General features: G+C 37.2%; 1 protein-coding gene and 2 long non-coding RNA genes across 32 annotated transcripts in view; 1 reads left to right on the top strand and 2 right to left on the bottom strand.

The window, feature by feature from the left end:
• adgrl2a (adhesion G protein-coupled receptor L2a) overlaps positions 1–19370 on the bottom strand; it is a 218478-nt gene that overhangs the window by 88932 nt on the left and 110176 nt on the right. For all 30 annotated transcript variants that reach the window (XM_057842113.1, XM_057842097.1, XM_057842110.1 and 27 more), the window contains exon 4: positions 1374–1483. In XM_057842113.1, the coding sequence (XP_057698096.1) occupies positions 1374–1483 (110 nt within the window). The remainder of the gene's footprint in view (positions 1–1373; positions 1484–19370) is intronic.
• On the top strand, positions 261–18712 carry LOC130919421 (uncharacterized). The gene is made up of 3 exons (XR_009063957.1): positions 261–430; positions 2747–2783; positions 18668–18712. It is a non-coding gene; the product is annotated as an uncharacterized LOC130919421 (long non-coding RNA).
• LOC130919420 (uncharacterized) lies at positions 14558–18738 on the bottom strand. Its single transcript, XR_009063956.1, has 4 exons — positions 16621–18738; positions 16463–16527; positions 16302–16369; positions 14558–16222 (listed from the first exon to the last, which is right to left on the bottom strand). It is a non-coding gene; the product is annotated as an uncharacterized LOC130919420 (long non-coding RNA).

The following is a 19370-nucleotide window of genomic DNA, read 5'->3' on the forward strand; positions in this document are numbered from 1 at the left end:
GGAAACTCCTGAGAATGAAATGTTTCTGTTTTTTGCCTTTTAATTTTTTGCTACTAATTTTACTATACATTTGTTTAGAGGATATATTTCCCCAAATTAGAGAAATCTTGTTTGTATCCTTGAAGGAGGAAAGTGCTTTAAGTCAACTGTGGGCGGAGGACAGTTCGCCTCAAGGCTAATACCTCTGTTAAAGCCCAAGGTGGCACAGTAAGACATATGATCAATATATAATAATGAGGTGGGTAACGAATAGATGTTTAGGTGAAACAGGATTTTAAAAGCTCAAGGAGGATACTCATTACTGGTTGCTGTTTTTAACAACAGGCCCTTCAAGCCTTAGAGAAGTTGACCTTTAAGATGTCAAGATGTTCCCCACCTAATGATGTTCACCAGTGCAATCTGAATGCACACTAATGGGCAGCTTGCACAGGTAATGCAAATTAACAATGCTATACTTGTATGACAAAGAGAGACGTTTACACTGTGGCCTGCATTTCTGTAGGTTTTTTTTTTTTTTTTTTTTTTTTTTTTTTTTTACAAAACCGAATGATGAGGGAAATAATATCATCCCATCATTTCTACTCAAATTATTCCAGTTGCATCTGATTAGCAAGTCTGGAAATTCATATAACTCTGTCGTTAATCAGGTTGTAAAGGTTACTTGGGGGAATATTCTTCACAAATTGCAAATGAACGTGGTACCTCAAAGGACAAAAGGGTATTTTTTAATGCAAAGGGCAGTCTGAATTTTGTTTGGGTGCTGAAAGGCGACGACTGTTTTACAAGTAGGCAAAAGACAAAATGCTGACAATATCTATTCGTAGGAAAGATTATCTTGCTGACTTATGAGTGCAGCCGTTATGTTCTCTTACATAATGAAACATCTGTTAGTATGCCTCTACACCTGCTTTATTGACACATATTAAGCCATCGAGGTGAGCAGCACTTTTGCCTGACAGATTTCTCCATGTTAGAGTAATGAAACACTTGCTTGCAATTATGGAGAGTCAGCATGACTTTTTACACTTCTTTCTGTTCTACTAACTCATAGCCCAGGTCGTCGGACCGCTGAAATCACGGTGAAGACATTAATAAAACATGGAAGAACAGAGAAGAACCAAAATGTTTGACAGGTTATAGATCATGAAAAGTTCATGGCATGACATAGATGGAAGGAGCGAGAGAGGAAAAGGGCACTCATAGGTGTTGCGGACAAAGAGAGCAGACAATAGGGACAAGGTTAGAGCTGGAAATGGGAGGGTGATGTGCCATGATGCTGAGAAAGAAACTGAGGACAGGAGCAAAGGGTTGAAGGGATGTGGAGGGTGACTTTTTAACTTATGAACATAGGGTGAGAACTGTGTTATACTTACTGTAGGGCACACACTCATACTGGACCTCCAGATACTTGTAAGTTCCTGGACAAGGGTCTGGGAAGACGTCAGAACCCGTAATCACAATACACTGGGTCCGATTGTTGCATCTGTGAAGAAAATTATACAAACAATTAATTAAAGTTGAATTTGCACATCTCGAATGTAGCAGTGAGTTACAGTAAATGATGCATTTATTAAATTATTATTAATGCAAGAAGACAATTCCTACATACATATTTTGATGAACATTTTTATTTACTTTACCGTGTCACTTGAATCCTGGAATTAAAAGTAAATAAAACATTACAATGACTTGTTGTAGCGTACATATTGCTTTACTGCACACACACACACACAAAAAAACAAATAACTTAAACAATTACCTGAAAAAGTGCAAAAAATTCATGAAATATGGAGGGTAAAAACGCCTAATGAATGGGACTATGGACTGGAGTGTTGTAATGTTTCTTTTTCATAAAAGTCATACAGATATATTGTAGGATGTCAAAGACTATATAAAGTACCTGAACTTGATACTTCAGTAACAGAAAATAATATAACAGGAGAGCAGGAGGAGGAAAGATGTTCGTTCAATCAAGATACTGAACAAAGAGGAGTAGGGTTTTGGCTCCACATTGGAATCAAATGTACTTTTACAAAAAGTCATCAATGTCTTGAGTTTTACAAGCTCTTGTGTGCAAGACTGCTTTTATTGAAGCATGACTATTTATAGATCATTACAAAAAAATATAGGCTATTTTTCCTCACACATATTTCCGATAGAAAAAAAAAAAAGAATGAATATATTTTTATGTTTTAGGCAATGTATAATATCAAAAGATATGATTTCATTATATATCTATTTTAGGCATGTGGATGTATGCACCATTTACTTCATTACTTTGACACCATATAATATAACTTGTATTATTCTTTTGAAGGGAAATGAAAAAAGCTAATTAATGTATATATTCCGTCCTCTAATATGGTATTTTTGGGACTATACGGTGCTACGTTTCACCCTACCTGGGGACCCTGCAGCTTTAATGAAAGGGCATATGCATGGATGTTTAGGAGTGAACTAGCATGGTGCTTATTTTTTGAAAGGCAAATATTTCCTTCACACATTTTTCATTGCACTGTTGAGTGCAATGTGGAAAGCACCCTAAGCTTAGTAGTGAAAGCTTTCTTGAGTGTATGTTTGTGAGAAGGCGACTAACAAGTTCAGAGAGTTGACTGACATTTGACACATGAGCAGTGTTTGTTTTCTACGATACTGAAGCCTTATCACACAAATTTAATATTTTTTTTCTTTTTTCCCTTGTCCCTTTGGCGTGTCAAATTATTTGACGTTGACTTCCATTTTACAGGACCGTTAATGCAGCACAGATCTGCTGGCACATAGAGGTATAGTACATTTTAAAGCCACTTTCACAATCATGCCATCTTTGTTGTAAGAATGGCAATGTTTATCTAGCACATTTCAGGGTTTCTCCTAGGATTATTTAAAGGTGTGGTGTTGGGCTGAATCGAAGTCGAACAGCCCCACCGCGGTGAAATTGCAACATATCATAACAAATAATATATATATATTTTTTAAAACGTTATTTTTTTCCAAGAAGAACAAGAAAGATCTATTTGAAAAATTGGCTAATGAAACATTTCGGTATGTGACGGTCTGCATTTACGATGGAGGATTGGGGCCAAATAAAAAAAAATAATAAATAAAAAGACTAGGACAATAAAGTTGTACGATTGCTATGAAAAAAAAGCATACTATTACGTAGGGATAATGTAGTTGTAAGCCACTACGCACTTTATGTGCATGTACCTTAGCTGGGAGCTATAATGAAGCATTAGTAAACTGCAAAAACCTCCTAAAAACTAGTTAAATTCCCTTATTTTCAGTGTAAATCTACTAGAAATAAGTGAAATTATCTGCCATTGCTGCAAGGTAATTTTACTCACTTAGATTTCTAGTAACAAGAAAAATAGCTAGCTGAAAATATGTTTAACACTTATTTCATACAATAAATTTGTATATTTAATTGTTAAAAAAGCTTGTTTGTAAGAAATGTTCTTAATTCAAGAGTAGATATTGTTCATAACATTGTCTGAAAGCAAATTATTTTTGATTTAGGTGAAAATTGACCAACTTCTAGATGTATGGGCTTGATAAGAACAAATAGTAATATTTACTTAAAGTAAGGGGAATAATCTGACCCATGACTTTTAACTAGTCTTTAACATTCAGAACAATATGGAGAAAGTTATTTGACGAGATTTAAGAAAAATAATCTGATTGACGTTATGAATTTGCAGTGTATACCGTAATTTCCCGAATATAACGCGCACTTTTTTTCCCCCAAAATCAACTTGTAAAATCATGGTGTGCAACTGCACATTATAAACGGGTACAGGGATGGAGTATATATATATATATATATATATATATATATATATATATATAAAGACCGATTTAAAAAAAAATATATATATTGACACGGCCATGTTGTGTTGAAGAAACGTATGCGGCCATCCGTTGACCGACCATTATGGTACGTGACGTCACCATTTTGTTTCGGTCGTGGCGAGCTACGGAAGGAGTCGGAGGCGGAGTATCAAACAACGGAGCTAATCCGCGTTGCTTTATTGACATTTAGGCTGCAACAAAATACGGTAGCAAATAGGGGTGCACAATATCCATTTTTTGAAACCGGTACCGATATCGATAACTTCCTGCTCCCCAAAGCCGATACTGATATTGACAACCGATAATAAATATTTAATTTTTAAAATCTATTGTCACTCGAGTTTTTGAACACCTGGAGGTTTAAAAAAAAAAAAAAAAAAGAAATGGTGGATTCAACATACATTTGCCTTTGGCTTCAACAGAATTTTCATACTGACATGAACATTATTATAATGAACAAAACAAAGACAAGAATAGTCTTGACTTCAATTAAAGTGTCAATATTTATTTTTTCAAATAAATATAATTTTAGTCAATCACAATCAATTATCTGCATAGTATAAAATCCTACCAAGCATGCTGACAGGACTAACATTACACGACAACTATTATATGTATGCATAGCATAGCACACTAGCTTGAGCTACTAGCCTTAAGCATTGGCTGGCTTCTATAACACAACAACTTATGAAGTTCTGTACATATGACCCTTCACCACCAAAGTAAACATATATTGCACATCCATATGTTATAGTAAATAAATACTTACAGACATATAATTCCGAGGCGGAAACGTAAGTAACAGAAATCATTCACGATTGTCAATGCTACCGCTAGACAGAGCACTGTGTAAAGTGAATGAGTTCGTGGAACAAATTATAGATGCAGCAAATTATTCTGATCAATAGGTGGCAGCAATGCCCCGCAAATGCTCAACTGATTTCCAGGCCAGCCAGCACAGTACATATTATCGGTCCTATTAATAATGTTATTGAATTTATTGGGATGAGGTCATAATTCCTATTATCGGACCAATAATTATCGTGCACCAGTAGTAGCAATGTCTATCTCACATGCAACCCGCGGAATATAACTATCTTTCCGGCTGTTCCCTCAACAAAATACCTCCCCCCGGGAACTATACAACGTGACAACATAAGTTCCGCCGGTGAATTCTGTTATAACGCCTTACACGGTAATACTTCACTCTGATTGGTCAAATTATTTCGTCTGTGTTAAATTCTGCTTCTTTCACTATTCATAAAGCACAGAATTTAGTTTCTTGAACTCATCTGAGTCAACGTTTATTGCAGCTCCGCAACTTTCTGTGTCCGTCAACTATATCTATCCCTCGGGAAACTCAAACCTAAATAACAATAGTTCCTCTTGTTAGTCTACAGCGATGCACGCTTTCGGTTTTCCGACTTCTAGCCTCTCTTTTATTTTACTGTATCTATCCATGGAAGAAACATTTATTCATCAAGATGAAACGAGCAAATTATACAGCAGCCTTTAAAAGAAAAGCCACATCTGTTTTGTTTTCTCCTGGATTCTAGTAAGTTGGAGAAGTTGTCAAATCATATTATTACCAAATCAAAGTATCAGTTTACGGTAATGTTTTGAACTACCAATGTGCTATGCTTGTGCTGTGTTTCACCAGTCAGTAAAATGAAATTTCTGTATCTGTACACGAGCTCTCTTTTCTTGTATTCTTCTATTTATTGGTGCTAAAATTAGGGTGCGCGTTATAAACGGGTACAATAATTTTCCCTAGATTTTACAAGTAAATTTGGGTTTCGCGTTATACATGGGTGCTCCTTATATTCGGGAAATTACGGTAAATCATTCTATGGTTAATAATTTGATGTAGAAAAGGCGAAATATCAAGTATTTCCTTATTTGTAAAACCGATCCTAAAACAAAAGATGCCTTCAATATGGTTTTTAACAGAGGCGGCAACGCTCTTAATTAAAGTACTTAGCTGCTTATTTAGCTACATTAGCCCTATATGCGATAGTACGACTTTCATTTTCGTAGTAATACAAGAAAAAAAGTTAAATTCTTACTACGAGAATTAATGTCAAATTTATAGTAACAGAAGAACAATTGTATTATTACGTAGGGCTATTGTAGTTAAATAAGCAGCTAAATACTTTATGCAGCGCGTTGCCACCTCTGTTAAAATCAACAATAATGAAAGCATCTTGTGTTCGGTTTAACAAGTAAGGAAATCCTTAATATTATGCCTCATCTTTATCAAATTATAATCAATAGAAGCATTCATACTAATGTTTCGTCGTAGCTCTCAGCTACGGTTAATGTACGTAAAATGCGCAGTTGATTACAGCTACATTACCCCTACGAAATAATATTTCTTTATTTGGCCCTAATGCGTACTACATTACAACAACATGGATAGTCCTTCTGTTAACAGACCCGCGTCCGTTGACAACTTAAATATTTTCCAAATACTCCAAAATACTTATCTGAAATTACAACTAGTGACATCAGCAATGAACAAATGTTTTGCTAGGACGTGACGATTCGGGTCAAACACACGTCATAAAGTGTGTAAAGGTGCTATTTCAGACGACCTCTGGAAAACGTGGTATTGGATTGGGACTCAAAATCAGGTGACTCGGACTCGGGTGCAAAAATATGTGATTGTGACATCCCTAGTATAACCTCTAGACCTAAAAATAGAACGCAAAGTAGTACATAAGAGTGATAACTGGGCTAGAGCAGGGCGGTAAACCGAAAATTTACCGTCACCGAAATTCTTAACGATGACCGACGTAATTTTGACCATGTCGGTAAATTCGGTAAATTAATAAAACAAGAAAATAGTCTTTTCATCCCGCTTTGATTCTGTGTTGTTCGTCTATGTTCATTCCCCTTTAAGAAAGCAGTGAATGTGCTTACGTAGGGAGTCACGTGATCATCAGGAAGCCAATCAAACAAAAGCCCGGTAAGCTAACGCTAGCAGCTAACGCTACAAGCAAAACGTGATGGAGTGTGGCTTAAGGGAGGTTCACCAAACTTTCAACCGACATTTAGTAGACTCTTGGTGGCATCCAGACGGGCTTTCACCCGCTGTCCTCCTTTGTTCTCACGATTTCCGGAGATGGTGCTTTCAGTGCTTTCTACTGGTAGCCAGGCTAACGCTAGCTAGCGGCTAACTCTACAAATGAACGTTATGGAGTCGGATAGAGGCTCTAACCTTGTCGAAACGGCTGAACTTAATGAGTGGATTGGGCACGGACTGCATCTAGCAATTACTATGTGGCGTTATTTTGTATCTGTCTGTGTGTGTGATTCCTCTGATAGCTTTTGTGATGGTAAAGAATTCTGCATAAAGTACAATCCAACGGCGAAACTTATAATGACCGAGAAATGGCCCCAGCTATTTTTATTGTGCGTGCATTTATGAAAAAATGCACTGGGGGGGGGGGGGGGGGGGGGACCCTTAAACCATAAAGTAAACACTTGTATTTAATAATTATATCACAGCAGCCATTAACAATAAGTTGTCTTTTTGAAGTGTACTGTTCAAGCTGCAAGTCATTTGTGTTACAATTACATGTTTGCACAGGCATATTGATTTTGACAATGTACATTGTTCAAGTCATACACGCTGTTATAAATGTTCATACTTGAATTCTTATTGCTTACAATACATTTTTATTAGGGCTGTCAAACGATTAAAAATTTTAATCGAGTTAATTACAGCTTAAAAATTAAATAATCGTAATTAATCGCAATTCAAACCATCTATATAATATGCCATATTTTTCTCTAAATTATTGTTGGAATGGAAAGATAAGACGCAAGATGGATATATATTTTCAACATGCGGTACATAAGGACTGTATTTGTTTATTATAACAATAAATCAGTTCTAAATCAGTTATAGAAATTTTATATTAAAACCCCTCTTAATGTTTTCGTTTTAATAAAATTTGTTAAATTTTCAATCAAAAAATAAACTAGTAGCCCGCCATTGTTGATGGCAATAATTACTTACACTATAAAATCAGTCGCACCCAAACGCCAGCAGAGGGCAGCAAAACTCCGCAAAACACAATTAACAGGGGGGCCTTTCACTCTAGTGACATTTAAATATGTCTGAGCTGGGCAAGTGCGTTAAATGCGTCAAATATTTTAACGTGATTAATTAAAAAAATTAATTAACGCCAGTTAACGCGATAATTTTGACAGCCCTAATTTTTATAAATTTAATGTTTAGACTGCATGTACAATTGTTAAATACAGTATATCAAATTGAATGCTGGTAAATAAATCAACAAGAAATAGTTAATCTGTATTTCATGCATTGATTCAGATTTTCAAATTATATAACAGTCCGCTTGGGCGAATTTATCGTCATTTATCGTTATCGAGATAAATCTGCTCAATTTATCGTGATACATGTTTAAGGCCATATCGCCCAGCCCTAAACTGGGCTTACGATAACGTAACTGTTCCGGAAGATAAACCGAGAAGCATAAACGCCCATACTGTCACATGAACTCATCCAGAAAAACGAGAGGGCTATATAAATAAATTTGATTGATTACATTGAGTTTATCACTGATAGACATCCAATCCATTTGAACTGGGAGGGTGGCAGCGAATGAACTTTCGCTGTCGTCCATCCCACTTCAAACGGATTGAACGTCTATGGCCGTCAGTAGCAGCCAATGCCAGGCAATGATGTAATTTTGTGCCATTTTAGGTCATTTACCTGTTGATTTTCAGTTACTTCCTGTTGATTTTGGGGTATTTTATGGGTCACTTCCTGTACATTTTGTGTTACAGAACAGGAAATGACCTGGGAATCACCCAAGTGAATAGGCAGTGACTCAAACTCAACAGGAAATGACCTGGAAATCCCCTAAAATGAACAGCAAGTGACCTATAAATGCCCTGATAATCTGACAGAATGACTGTGAATGCTCTGGTTTCTAAATGGATTGGGTGTCGAGCACCATCAAGGCAAGACCAGGTTTGTTTAGAGTTAACTGAGACACTATTATGGTGGAAGATTTTGGTAGCAATTTGTTGGTTCCTTAAGACATTGACACCTTTTTAAAATGATATCTCATTTTTTTCAGGAGCATATCGATAACCTTTTGGGATACAAAGTATCACGATATATCACCATTTCGATATTTTGTCACACCCCTACTCTCTAATGTCACCTCAGCGGTCTGCGCCCTAACTTAGAAAGATAATCAAAATTAGATTTAGATATAAATGAATTATGTAAAAAAAACATTTTTTTTTTTTTTTTTAAATTAACCATCAAGTTTATATATTTTTAATGCCTCAACATTTTAATTTAATGCTTTTCAATGCTTTTTAAGGCCCACTTTTTGACATTCATGATCATGACTTTTAATACTTTTTAATGACCCGCACAAATTCTAAGGAAAATCAATATCTAGTTTACATTAGGTTTATGAAACAGAATGATACTAAAAATATAAAATGTGATACTAATGACCCTTGCCACTGTTCCAGAGGCAGATGTGTTAAACAAGAGGACATCAGCAGGAGAAGAGGGAAAAAACATTCAAAAATGAAAAAAAACTTCCCATTCTTTATGAAACAATGTTGACGTAAGTGTTGATAGCTTTCTGATGTATTGGCCTCATTTTGGAGCTATGGAGCCAGGCATCCTGATCTATGGGAGTGAGGACCGTGCTTGTCTCATCTGTGAAACCCCGGGGTTCTCCCGAGACCAATTGAATAAGGCTTAATGACTTCTATGCACAGTACTAGGCCTCCGTTTCTCGGATGTAATTGAAATTTCTTGCATAAAAAAAGTTCAATATTTAGCCTGCCAGGGCACAGGTCTCAAAGTGCACTCTAATTAAATACATGTACATTAAAGATTTCTGTGACTCGTTTGACCGTTTCAGGCTATAAACTAATTAATGATGTGCATAATGAAGAAAATTAAAGGCAGTTATTTATTTTTAATTAATCCTGTTTTAAGTAAAAGAATGAAATTGTTAAATTAGAGTTAAACAATAAAAGAAACATATAAGATAGTTGTTTTTTCTGCTGTGTAAATAGCCAGCTTGCATGTAGCATCTAGTGATTTTAATTTTTTGTTGAATATTCATGTTTAGGTATTGTTTACAAAATTTTCCCAACAGCAATGGAAATTTGGTTTCAGGTTATTACGGACAAAACAGGACGGACACATGCAAGGGACGGAAAGGAGTATCTAACAGGCGTGATTGCTGTGGGCACCCAGCAGGATGTTGTTTAGAGCAGGGGTCCCCAACCTATTCCACTAAGGCACACTGTGGGTGCAGGATTTCATTCTTACCAAACAAGATGACAACACTTTTTCCCCAATCTGGTGTTTTACAAGTGCAATCAGTTGATTGCAGTCAGGTGTGGCTTGTTTTAGCAGAAGCCTCATTGGTTCAACTGTCTCTGCTGGATCGGCTGGAACAAAAACCAGGACCCACAGTGTGCCTTGAGGACTGGGTTGAAAACCCCTGGTTTAGAGTGTCAACACATTTGCCATTGAAGTGAACAGTGCGGGGACACCTAGTGGGCTAAGAAATAAAATAAAATAAATAAATAGAAACGGGTGGTTATATGCAACTGAACTTGACAGTCTGTAAAAGAGCGTATCAAAACTTCCAAAAAAAAAGCGGTGTGTATTATAAGTTCAGTTTTTCTTTTGAGGCGGTGTGTAGTTCGATGGGAAGCGTATTTATTTACTGACAGTTCAATTGAGGATTTCCTTGCAATGGAAGTGAACTGTGCTATGCATTTTTACAAAAGTAGTTTATTTTTTCATTTTAATGTTTATTTAAGATAGGCTTGGTGCAAACAATTGAACAATATTCTGTATCATTTATTGAGAGGTAGTATGTGCCAAGAGATACTTGACGCCGAATCTTTTTGGCCACAAGGCTGCCTGCTATTTTCTTTCGGACCAAAAAAACCTTAACAATGAAAAATCTCATCAGAATGTGACAAGCCTTGAAGTAACGGACTGAACGTGGTAGATCACACGCGGAACCATATTGAACCTTCTAGGACGGAAATGATCCCACAGTCAGTACTACTTTTGTGGGAAAAAGAGGCAGTTGCAGTCACTGGAAACATATTGAAAATGTTGCCTTATTTGGTATATCATTAATTCTCTTTTTGTGAGCACAGCTCAGCTGACCATGAGTTTGATTAAGATTTAACTGAGCATACTCCTGGTACTGCACATCTACATGCAATTTAACCTTCTCAGCTCTTATCTTAAATCCTGAAAGAGGAATAATTGAAGGGATGTCATAGCACGAATCTAACTGTAGTGTAATTAAATGTGTGTGTGTGTGTGTGTGCGTATGTAGAGGAGTGCTATACAGTATTTTGGCAAAGAACAGATCTGTTACACAAGTCGACAGTGTCCTTTGGCATGGGTGTCAATGTGTGGTTTGACTGGCACTGACGATAGCAGTATCTCAGGCAGCTATTGTGGCCTGCTCCACATTATTTTAAATCCCAAAAAATATTACAACTAGAGGAACAACCTGAGAGAGCAGCCCCCTACCCAAGCAAACAAAGCTGAAGGATCGCCATATTTTTGGCCTCTGTGAACGTTGACTCGTTCTCTTCTCATCGTATCACCAACCCTGGAAATAACAATTAACCTGTTTTCATCGCAAAATTCCTTTCTTTGACCTCTGTGACCTATGAGCTCAAACAATTGAATAACGTGTTCCGTTTCATATTATGAACATATCCTTCAAGTTTGATAACAATTTCTTTATTCGTTCTTCAGTTATCTTGACCATAAACATACCAATTCAGACAGACAAAAAGACAGACATACGGCACCGAAAACATAACCTCTGACTTCCGTAGGTTTCGTCTAATGGTGAAGGTAACAATCTAGTGATGTTTAAAGCTTAGTGATTGTCCAATCTGGGTTTTGACACACAATTAATTTTTAAAATATAGTGAAATGATATATTAATCCCGGTACAGTTGGTTCTGCTTCAGTATGGTAGCTTTACATTTATCTCACTTCTATTGACAAAAGTTATGACAGCACCAAAATAACTGATCAGTGCAATACTGTAACATGGCGCCCTCTAAATGGGATGCTTAGTCCATTAGCACACTCTAGCTCCCAAAGTGTAGAGCTAGACAGACTCCTATCTGCCAATCGGTTGATAAAAATGTGTCACTTCTGACAATCCTATTCACAAAGAAAGTTTGCTTACTTCAGTTTCCTTATTGTCCAGCTTGTGTGACCTTTGAAATGCTGCAATGGTAAACTGAAAGAAGTGATGAAAATATAGCCGAGTTCATATATTTGTACTTGATATTAGCATATCTAAACAAAATTGAAAGCCCTATTGGATGGAGATCAATTCCTACTCAGTGGTGGCGTAATTGTGAGTGCGAATGGTTGTCTGTCTCTGTGTGTGCCCTACAACTGACTGGCAACCAGATTAGGGTGTAGTCTGCCTTTCGCCCGAAGTCAGCTGGGATAGGCTGAAGTACCCTGCAACCTTGACAAGAATAAATCAAAATCAAAATGGATGGATGGATGGATGGGTAGATAGAAAGTGTGTGCCAAAAAAATTGATTGATGTCGACTCATTAATATTCACAGATGACTTATTCCCCACATTACATTACATTCCCTAACATTAATAACATTGCTTCCTCACTCGCCTTACCCTATGACAGTATGACAACATCCCCTCCTCACATGGTGTCCCCTTCGAAAGAGCAGTCATATCAAAATGGCAATTCTACCTAAATTAGGGAGCATTTATATTCAACCAGATATTTGTATCATTGTTCAATTTATTTACTCTCTGTTCACTCCAACCTCTTTTATGTCCAGCTGCACTTTTTGAATAAACAACACAATATAAACAACTACAACAGCAGTCCTCCAAACTTCCATGTGTCACATTAAAGCTATTAAAGCCTTTAAAGACAGATTTATCTTTTCCCCATGTCTAATCAGTTAAACATGGGGAAAACAAGAATTTAATTATTCAGTTAATGATATTGCTTGTGTTTGTATTTTTTGGAATGAAATGGAAAACACAATTTGGGCCACCGAGTGTTTGGTGCTTCCCTAATTTCTATCAACATGATTGTTTTTTCATATGAATGCCTGTAAATAAAGTAGTGGGAAAAATGTAATATTACTGTAAATGCACAATTCTTTAATATTTCCTTCTAAAAAGCAATACAAAAGGATCCTCGTGGAACAATTCAATAAAGTTCATGTGATTCATTTACTCGTTCTCATGTGAGGAAGCAGTTTTGGATACGGATGAGATGCACCTTAATCGGTGAATCTCAGATGAGTTTCTTTCAAACTGCACAATTTTCCATCCCTCCAAAGTCTATAATATCCTAAGAGGCCATTTGGAAGTCATGAAATAAACAATGATAAATAATAATAGTAAATAAATAAATAAAATATTGCAGCACAGCAATATGAGAGAGGGTCTTAAATAGGCTATTGTAACACAGTTAATGGCATCGTCATCTTTCTTTGCTCCCAGTTTGAATTTCAATCAAATTAGTGTGTTTTCAACTCAAAGTGACCTGTCTTGCTCCATTTCATTTGAAATGGTTATGAGGTTCAAGGCATAACTATCAAAACAGAGATCCATCTCATGAAGCTGTTGATCATAGTTAGGCCATTTAAAATAAAATAACTTCTAGGATCACAGAATAGCAATAAACATACAATTGTTCCCAGAGTGCAAGACACACACTTGCCTATCTTGCCTATGTTCAGTCTGCTTTTGAAAACGTTGGTCGAAAAATGTTACAGGATATGCAATGCAGTGATCCCTCGTTTTTCGCAGCTAAGAACCCGAACCCGCTGCGATAAGTGAAAAACCGTGAAGTAGTGCACTGTGTTTTTTGGTGTGTTCAATGTATTTATTCAGATTATATATATATATATATATATATATATATATATATATAATAAATGTTTTTTAAGCACTTCAAATGTAATAATTATGATAAGTTTTAATCATGTTACTGTCCCAACGAATTATTTTTAAACAAGAATACAGTAGTAGTAGTAGAAAAATGCTTGGCTTTATTAAATGCTTCACTGAGTGAGTCTACTACTCAAATCTGCTAGGAGCTGCTCACTTACACACAATAAGTTTTCACAGAAACTGTTCAACAAGTTAAACGATGATTGACACATGCGGTGCTTCAGAAGTTCGTGGCTCTGGCAAGATCACACACATTCATCTGTCATTCATCGTTAACTTTAATAACCAACTCCAGTGCATGTGCACTGCCTGCCTGATGAACAAAGAGCAGGGAGGGGGAGGGAGCCAGAGGAAGACTGCACGATCGGCTTGGGACAGCTCTTATGTATTTTTTTTTTTTTTTTAATTAAAAAAAAAAAAAAAAAAAAAAAAAAAAAAAAAAAAAAAACGCGATGGACTGAGGGTATGAAGTTTGAAGCATGAAGTAGCGAGGGATCACTGTATATTATTATTAATTAGTGTTGCACCGATACCATTTTTTGGCCCCGATACCGATACCTGGCTGTGCAGTATCGGTCGATACCTATACCATACCGATACCACCCCGTTTATATATATAATTTTTTGTTGTTGTTGTTTTTTTTTAATCCCCCCCCAAAAAAAAAAAAAAAAAAAAAAAAAGCTACATAATTGGATGTTAAATCATTGCTATCAAAGCTTTGTCAGGCTGTTGCTTACCTTTGCAAAATAGGAAAAAGATTAGTACAAAGTATAATACTAGCCCAACAGTAATAAAGTAAAAATAAATTCATAATAATAAACTCTGAATGAACTGAGTAAACTTTTTTAAACCTCTCAAAGGCCAAACAGTGCAACTTTCATGAAGTTATTGTCACATTCTGCTGCTGGTTAGATTGTGTTTTGTTGCTGGGCTGTTAGTGGGGGCGTTCCTGATGTCGCACCTGAATCCAATGCAGGCTCATCAACGCAGCATTTAAGCACGGGTGATCTCAGAGAAGGCTGCCGAGATATTTGCCTTGCTGATCGCCATTTGACATCTCGCACTATAGTCTCACTACATTTGCTTGTTACGCCCCTGCATTGGGTTTTTTTCTGTTAGTGTGCTGCACTTGTTTGTAACCGCTACCCTATGCAGGTATTTGAGTGTTTTTATTTTGGCTTTTTGGCTGCCTATCGTCTTAGTTAACCTTCGCGTTTGTAGTACTGAGCTCCGTCGACCTGCTGTCACAGACTCCTTTTGTTATTTCTACTATCCCGCGATCGCGTGTTATTTTTTGTTTGCAATCATTAAACCCTTGTATGTATCCCCCGCTTGTTGTCCGCTTCGAGGTCCAACTTGGTTTCCGCATTTGCGGACGCTAACAATTATAAGTAATAATAATTGACCACAGCATCCCGTCTCTCTATTAGCCTCCTTTTTTCGGGATGGGGGGGAGTCCCTTATTTCTATTTCTGAAAGGTGGCAACCCTACTTTGGAAACAGTTCCCAAATTACTGCAGCATTTCTTTAAGTAAAAGACAAGTAAAGTTGACGTAGTGAACTTACCAGAGATTGTTGCAACGGTCCAGCGCCCTTCCTTTGGATAGCAGTCCTGCTCTTGCAGGCTCAAACTCGTTGTGTTCGTTCACGTTTCGTCTTCAAATGTTTTATTAGGTTCGAGGTATTGAAACTGGCCAATTTAACTCCACATCTCGAAACTTTCAGGCCGCAAATCTTGCATGCAGCCATTTGTAACCCGGTGGTTAACAAGTGACAAAGTTTACCTTGTATCACTTTACGTTGTCTGATTATAACGTGTTTATTTATTGGACCAGTGCATCAGAAGCTAGACTCGACTCACAGGAGACAGCGTGCACCCGGCAGAAGCAAATAAAACTCAAGACACAGATAATTGTGGGGTTTTTGTGTGTAATAAAAAAACAAAAATATTAAACTATTTACAATATGTACATTGAAAAGAAAAGTTAAATGCATGAAACAAATGCTCAATTTATCCAAAAAACTGTTACTTTACACCCCCTAACTTTACTAAGTGCATTTAGTGTTTTCCCTTCAACGTCTTATTCCAGTCCCAAAACGCTATGTGAGCTCACATGTAAATCACTGTTGAGTATTATGTAAAGTTCCTACCAGATTCCCAGCTCAAACAAAAAAAAGTGTCCAGTTCAGGTTCGAAAATTGGGTTAGCTCGCCACCGGTCCCTCCTTCGACAACCACTCCTGTGGCTCGACAGGTCGAGAGCGGAAAAATAAAAGGAAAAAAAAAAAAAAAAAAAAAAGCTTCACAAGCGATCTCCCACGATGTCCTCAATGAAAGGCGACTCCCGCATAAAAGACCCGGCCTAAACAGGCCAAGCTAGTATTAACATCATGCTTCAAATTCATCTTTTTGCTTCTTAACATGTCATATAAAACACTCACCAGAACAAGGTGATGAGGGCACGTAGCTAACGGTTGTTAGCCAACCCGCGCTGTCACAAACTGCCTTCCTAACAGCCAGTTTGCGATGACGACGTAGCAAACATTAAATTAACATTAATATTCATACATTTGTTTCATAACATGTCATATAAAACACTCACCAGAACAAGGTGATGGCGGCACGCAGTTAACGGTTGGCCAAACCGCGCTGTCACGAGCTGCCCTCCTAACGGCCGATTGTGGCGATGACGCAGCAAAAATTAAATTAACAGTAATATGACCCCACTAAATTAGTGGCGATTCAATCGATTTTACTTACAATTCCAATGACGCACAAAGACTGTAGTTGAATCCGTTTTTTTTTTTTTTCCCGCAGTATGTTTGTAACTGTCAGACAGACCAAAGAAGCTGCGTCTTCACTAGCTCGCGATGAGGAAGTAAAAGAGAGAGAGAAGACCGGTTCGCTCCTGTCATCCTACCAATGGCCTAGAACCTGCTCGCTCATTGGTTAAGGGAGAGAAATATCGCAACTTTCCATTGGCTTCTAGGTCGTTGCCTTTTAAAAAGTAATGAAATCAAACGATTATTTTTTTTTTAAATAACCTATTTTTTCCTCACTAATTTTATATCAACTTTCGTTTGAGTTGATATTTTTCTTATTATAATTCCTGGCTCAGTAAATTTCCGTGTGAATCATGTTCAGTGTTCTCTATCATAGTAACGTGGGTTACACATTGATTTTAGTCGACGGGATTTGTATTTTGAAATATTTCCCGACCGCCGCCATTTATTCTGGTTTATTTTTCCTTCATATGAAAAAGCGCCCTTGCCATTGGTCGGGAGTGGCTATTGGTCCGTTCTGGAGCAGGCCAATAGTGATAGCTGCTTGGTGTTCACGTGTCATTACACAACACAGAGACAGAGTGTAGTGAGCACCAGGAGAAAAAAAAAAGGCTGCGGTCAAACGTTATAATAATGGACCGGTAAATGGTATCGGCGCCGTCTTTGTTGGTACTCACCGATACTTATACCACCATTTCGGGCCGGATCGGCGCCCCCTGCCGATACTAGTATCGGTATCGGTGCATCTTTATTATTAATATTAATATTATTATTATTATTATTATGATTAAGGCTGTCGTAATCACATATTTTTGAACCTGAGTGTGAGGCACCTGATTTTAAAAGAGCATTATGTAAGAGTTGCACTTCAATTTTTTTTAATGAAATGATTCTAATATTTCAATAGACGTAATAATAACAATAATAGAAGAAATATGCTTTTTAGAAAGTTTTAACACAGTTCAACGGTTAGGCAAGATCTTCCCATTTTAAAAGTTGGTAGTCAGTCCATTTTAGTTGTTGTTTTGATTCATTGTTCACAATGGGTGTCCCGCCCTCCATATCAGCCAATTACGAGATCAGTTCTTTGTCTTTACCCATGATGCCACAGCTACGTGATTTAAGGTCGCTACCACATTCACAATCAGAATTACAGATGCCGTGTACCAATAGAGCAAAAAATCTCATTCCGAATGTCAAATGATTTATGATATATGACAATTCAGAAATAAAACAAGGATATGCATTGATATGTCTTCAAACAATCGAGACAACTGATGTGGAAAAAATTGACGACAGACACCAAAGCTGCACGACTTCTCAAAGGGTTATGTGCTTTTAAGATTTCCTATACTGTATTATTTTCCTGTATGGTAAATTGACAAAAAAATATGAACAAAGTTGGGCATGTTCCATCTGGCCCCGTTGACCAGATAGCTTATTTACACGTGTACAGATTACGTTGGCCGGTAAAATGGATGGAGGAATACAATCGTCTTTGTCAATGCTATCAATGCATTACCAAATGAAATATTATTATCGGGAGCATCTGCTTGTGGCAGTGGCAGTGGCACTCCGCCAAACGATCCAGGCAAGCCCAAGTTAAATTGAATAGAGTGAGTGTCCTCGGATAGTATTTAGCTTAGCTGTTACCTGGCAAACTCGACTCGTGATTATTGCACATACGTTTCCTGTTTTTTAGTGAAAAATAAAGCATAAAAAGTAAATAATGACCTTCCATCATCAGTCTTGCAAGATGCTACCGTTAGCAATTGATATTAAGACAGATAAGATTTGTTTTAATTTATATAAGTATGTTTACCCACTCAAGATCACAGACAAACACTAGAATTATTTTGCTTTCAGGCCATTATAATCATCAATAAAGTATTGCACGAGGAGCTATTTCATGGCCCAAGGACTCGTGCACGCCCCAATGTAACAGCCCAGCTTCATGTGGATCTTTATGAAATGTTTATCTGCTGTGCTTTAAATAAAACTCTCACCTCACCCCGCATACGCAGGAGACGAACAAGGCACTGTGCTGTCAGGCGGCAACAATGTAGTTCCTTGGAGAGCCGTGCAAGCACCAGTGTCACTGATGTAAATACTGTGAGCACTATCATCTCGGCTCCACAACTGCCTTACAATGATTGACAAGAGTAAGAAAGAAAACACTGTTGATTGCGCCTTGGATTTGTTTTTGTTTTATTCAAGACATTTTCGCCTCCCGTGTTAACATCTGTACATAACAGCATGCCATAACTAAATGTTTCAATTTTGAATGTTTCTTTTTAGGAAAATAATGTTTTTTTTCTGTCACTCCAGGCCCTCTTGGTTTTGCACACACTGACCCTGGGATTCCACTGCATGCGGAACTGCTGCACTACACGGTAGCAAGACATGCACATCACAAACGCAATGTTACTGATATTTCTCAATTGATGAATAAAGTTACAGGACATGCATTGTTTAACCTACACTTGATACTATTAATGCCCTTGCCAGAGAAAAAAAAGGAAAAGAGTTGGCAATCCTCTTTCAATCGCTTTGTTGAAATTGCGGCCACAACTCACAGCTTGACTATCCTTACTGTCTCTGTTCCGCTTTCATCACTCTCATCAGGCCTATCCTCTTTTGGAGTGGTAAACCCATATTTACGGATATTATAGTACTTACAGTCTATGAATACTGTCAAGTGGCAGCATCATTTGGGTTCATATAATT

The sequence above is a fragment of the Corythoichthys intestinalis genome, chromosome 7 (assembly GCF_030265065.1).
Source record: "Corythoichthys intestinalis isolate RoL2023-P3 chromosome 7, ASM3026506v1, whole genome shotgun sequence".
NCBI classification, from domain to species: Eukaryota; Metazoa; Chordata; class Actinopteri; order Syngnathiformes; family Syngnathidae; genus Corythoichthys; species Corythoichthys intestinalis.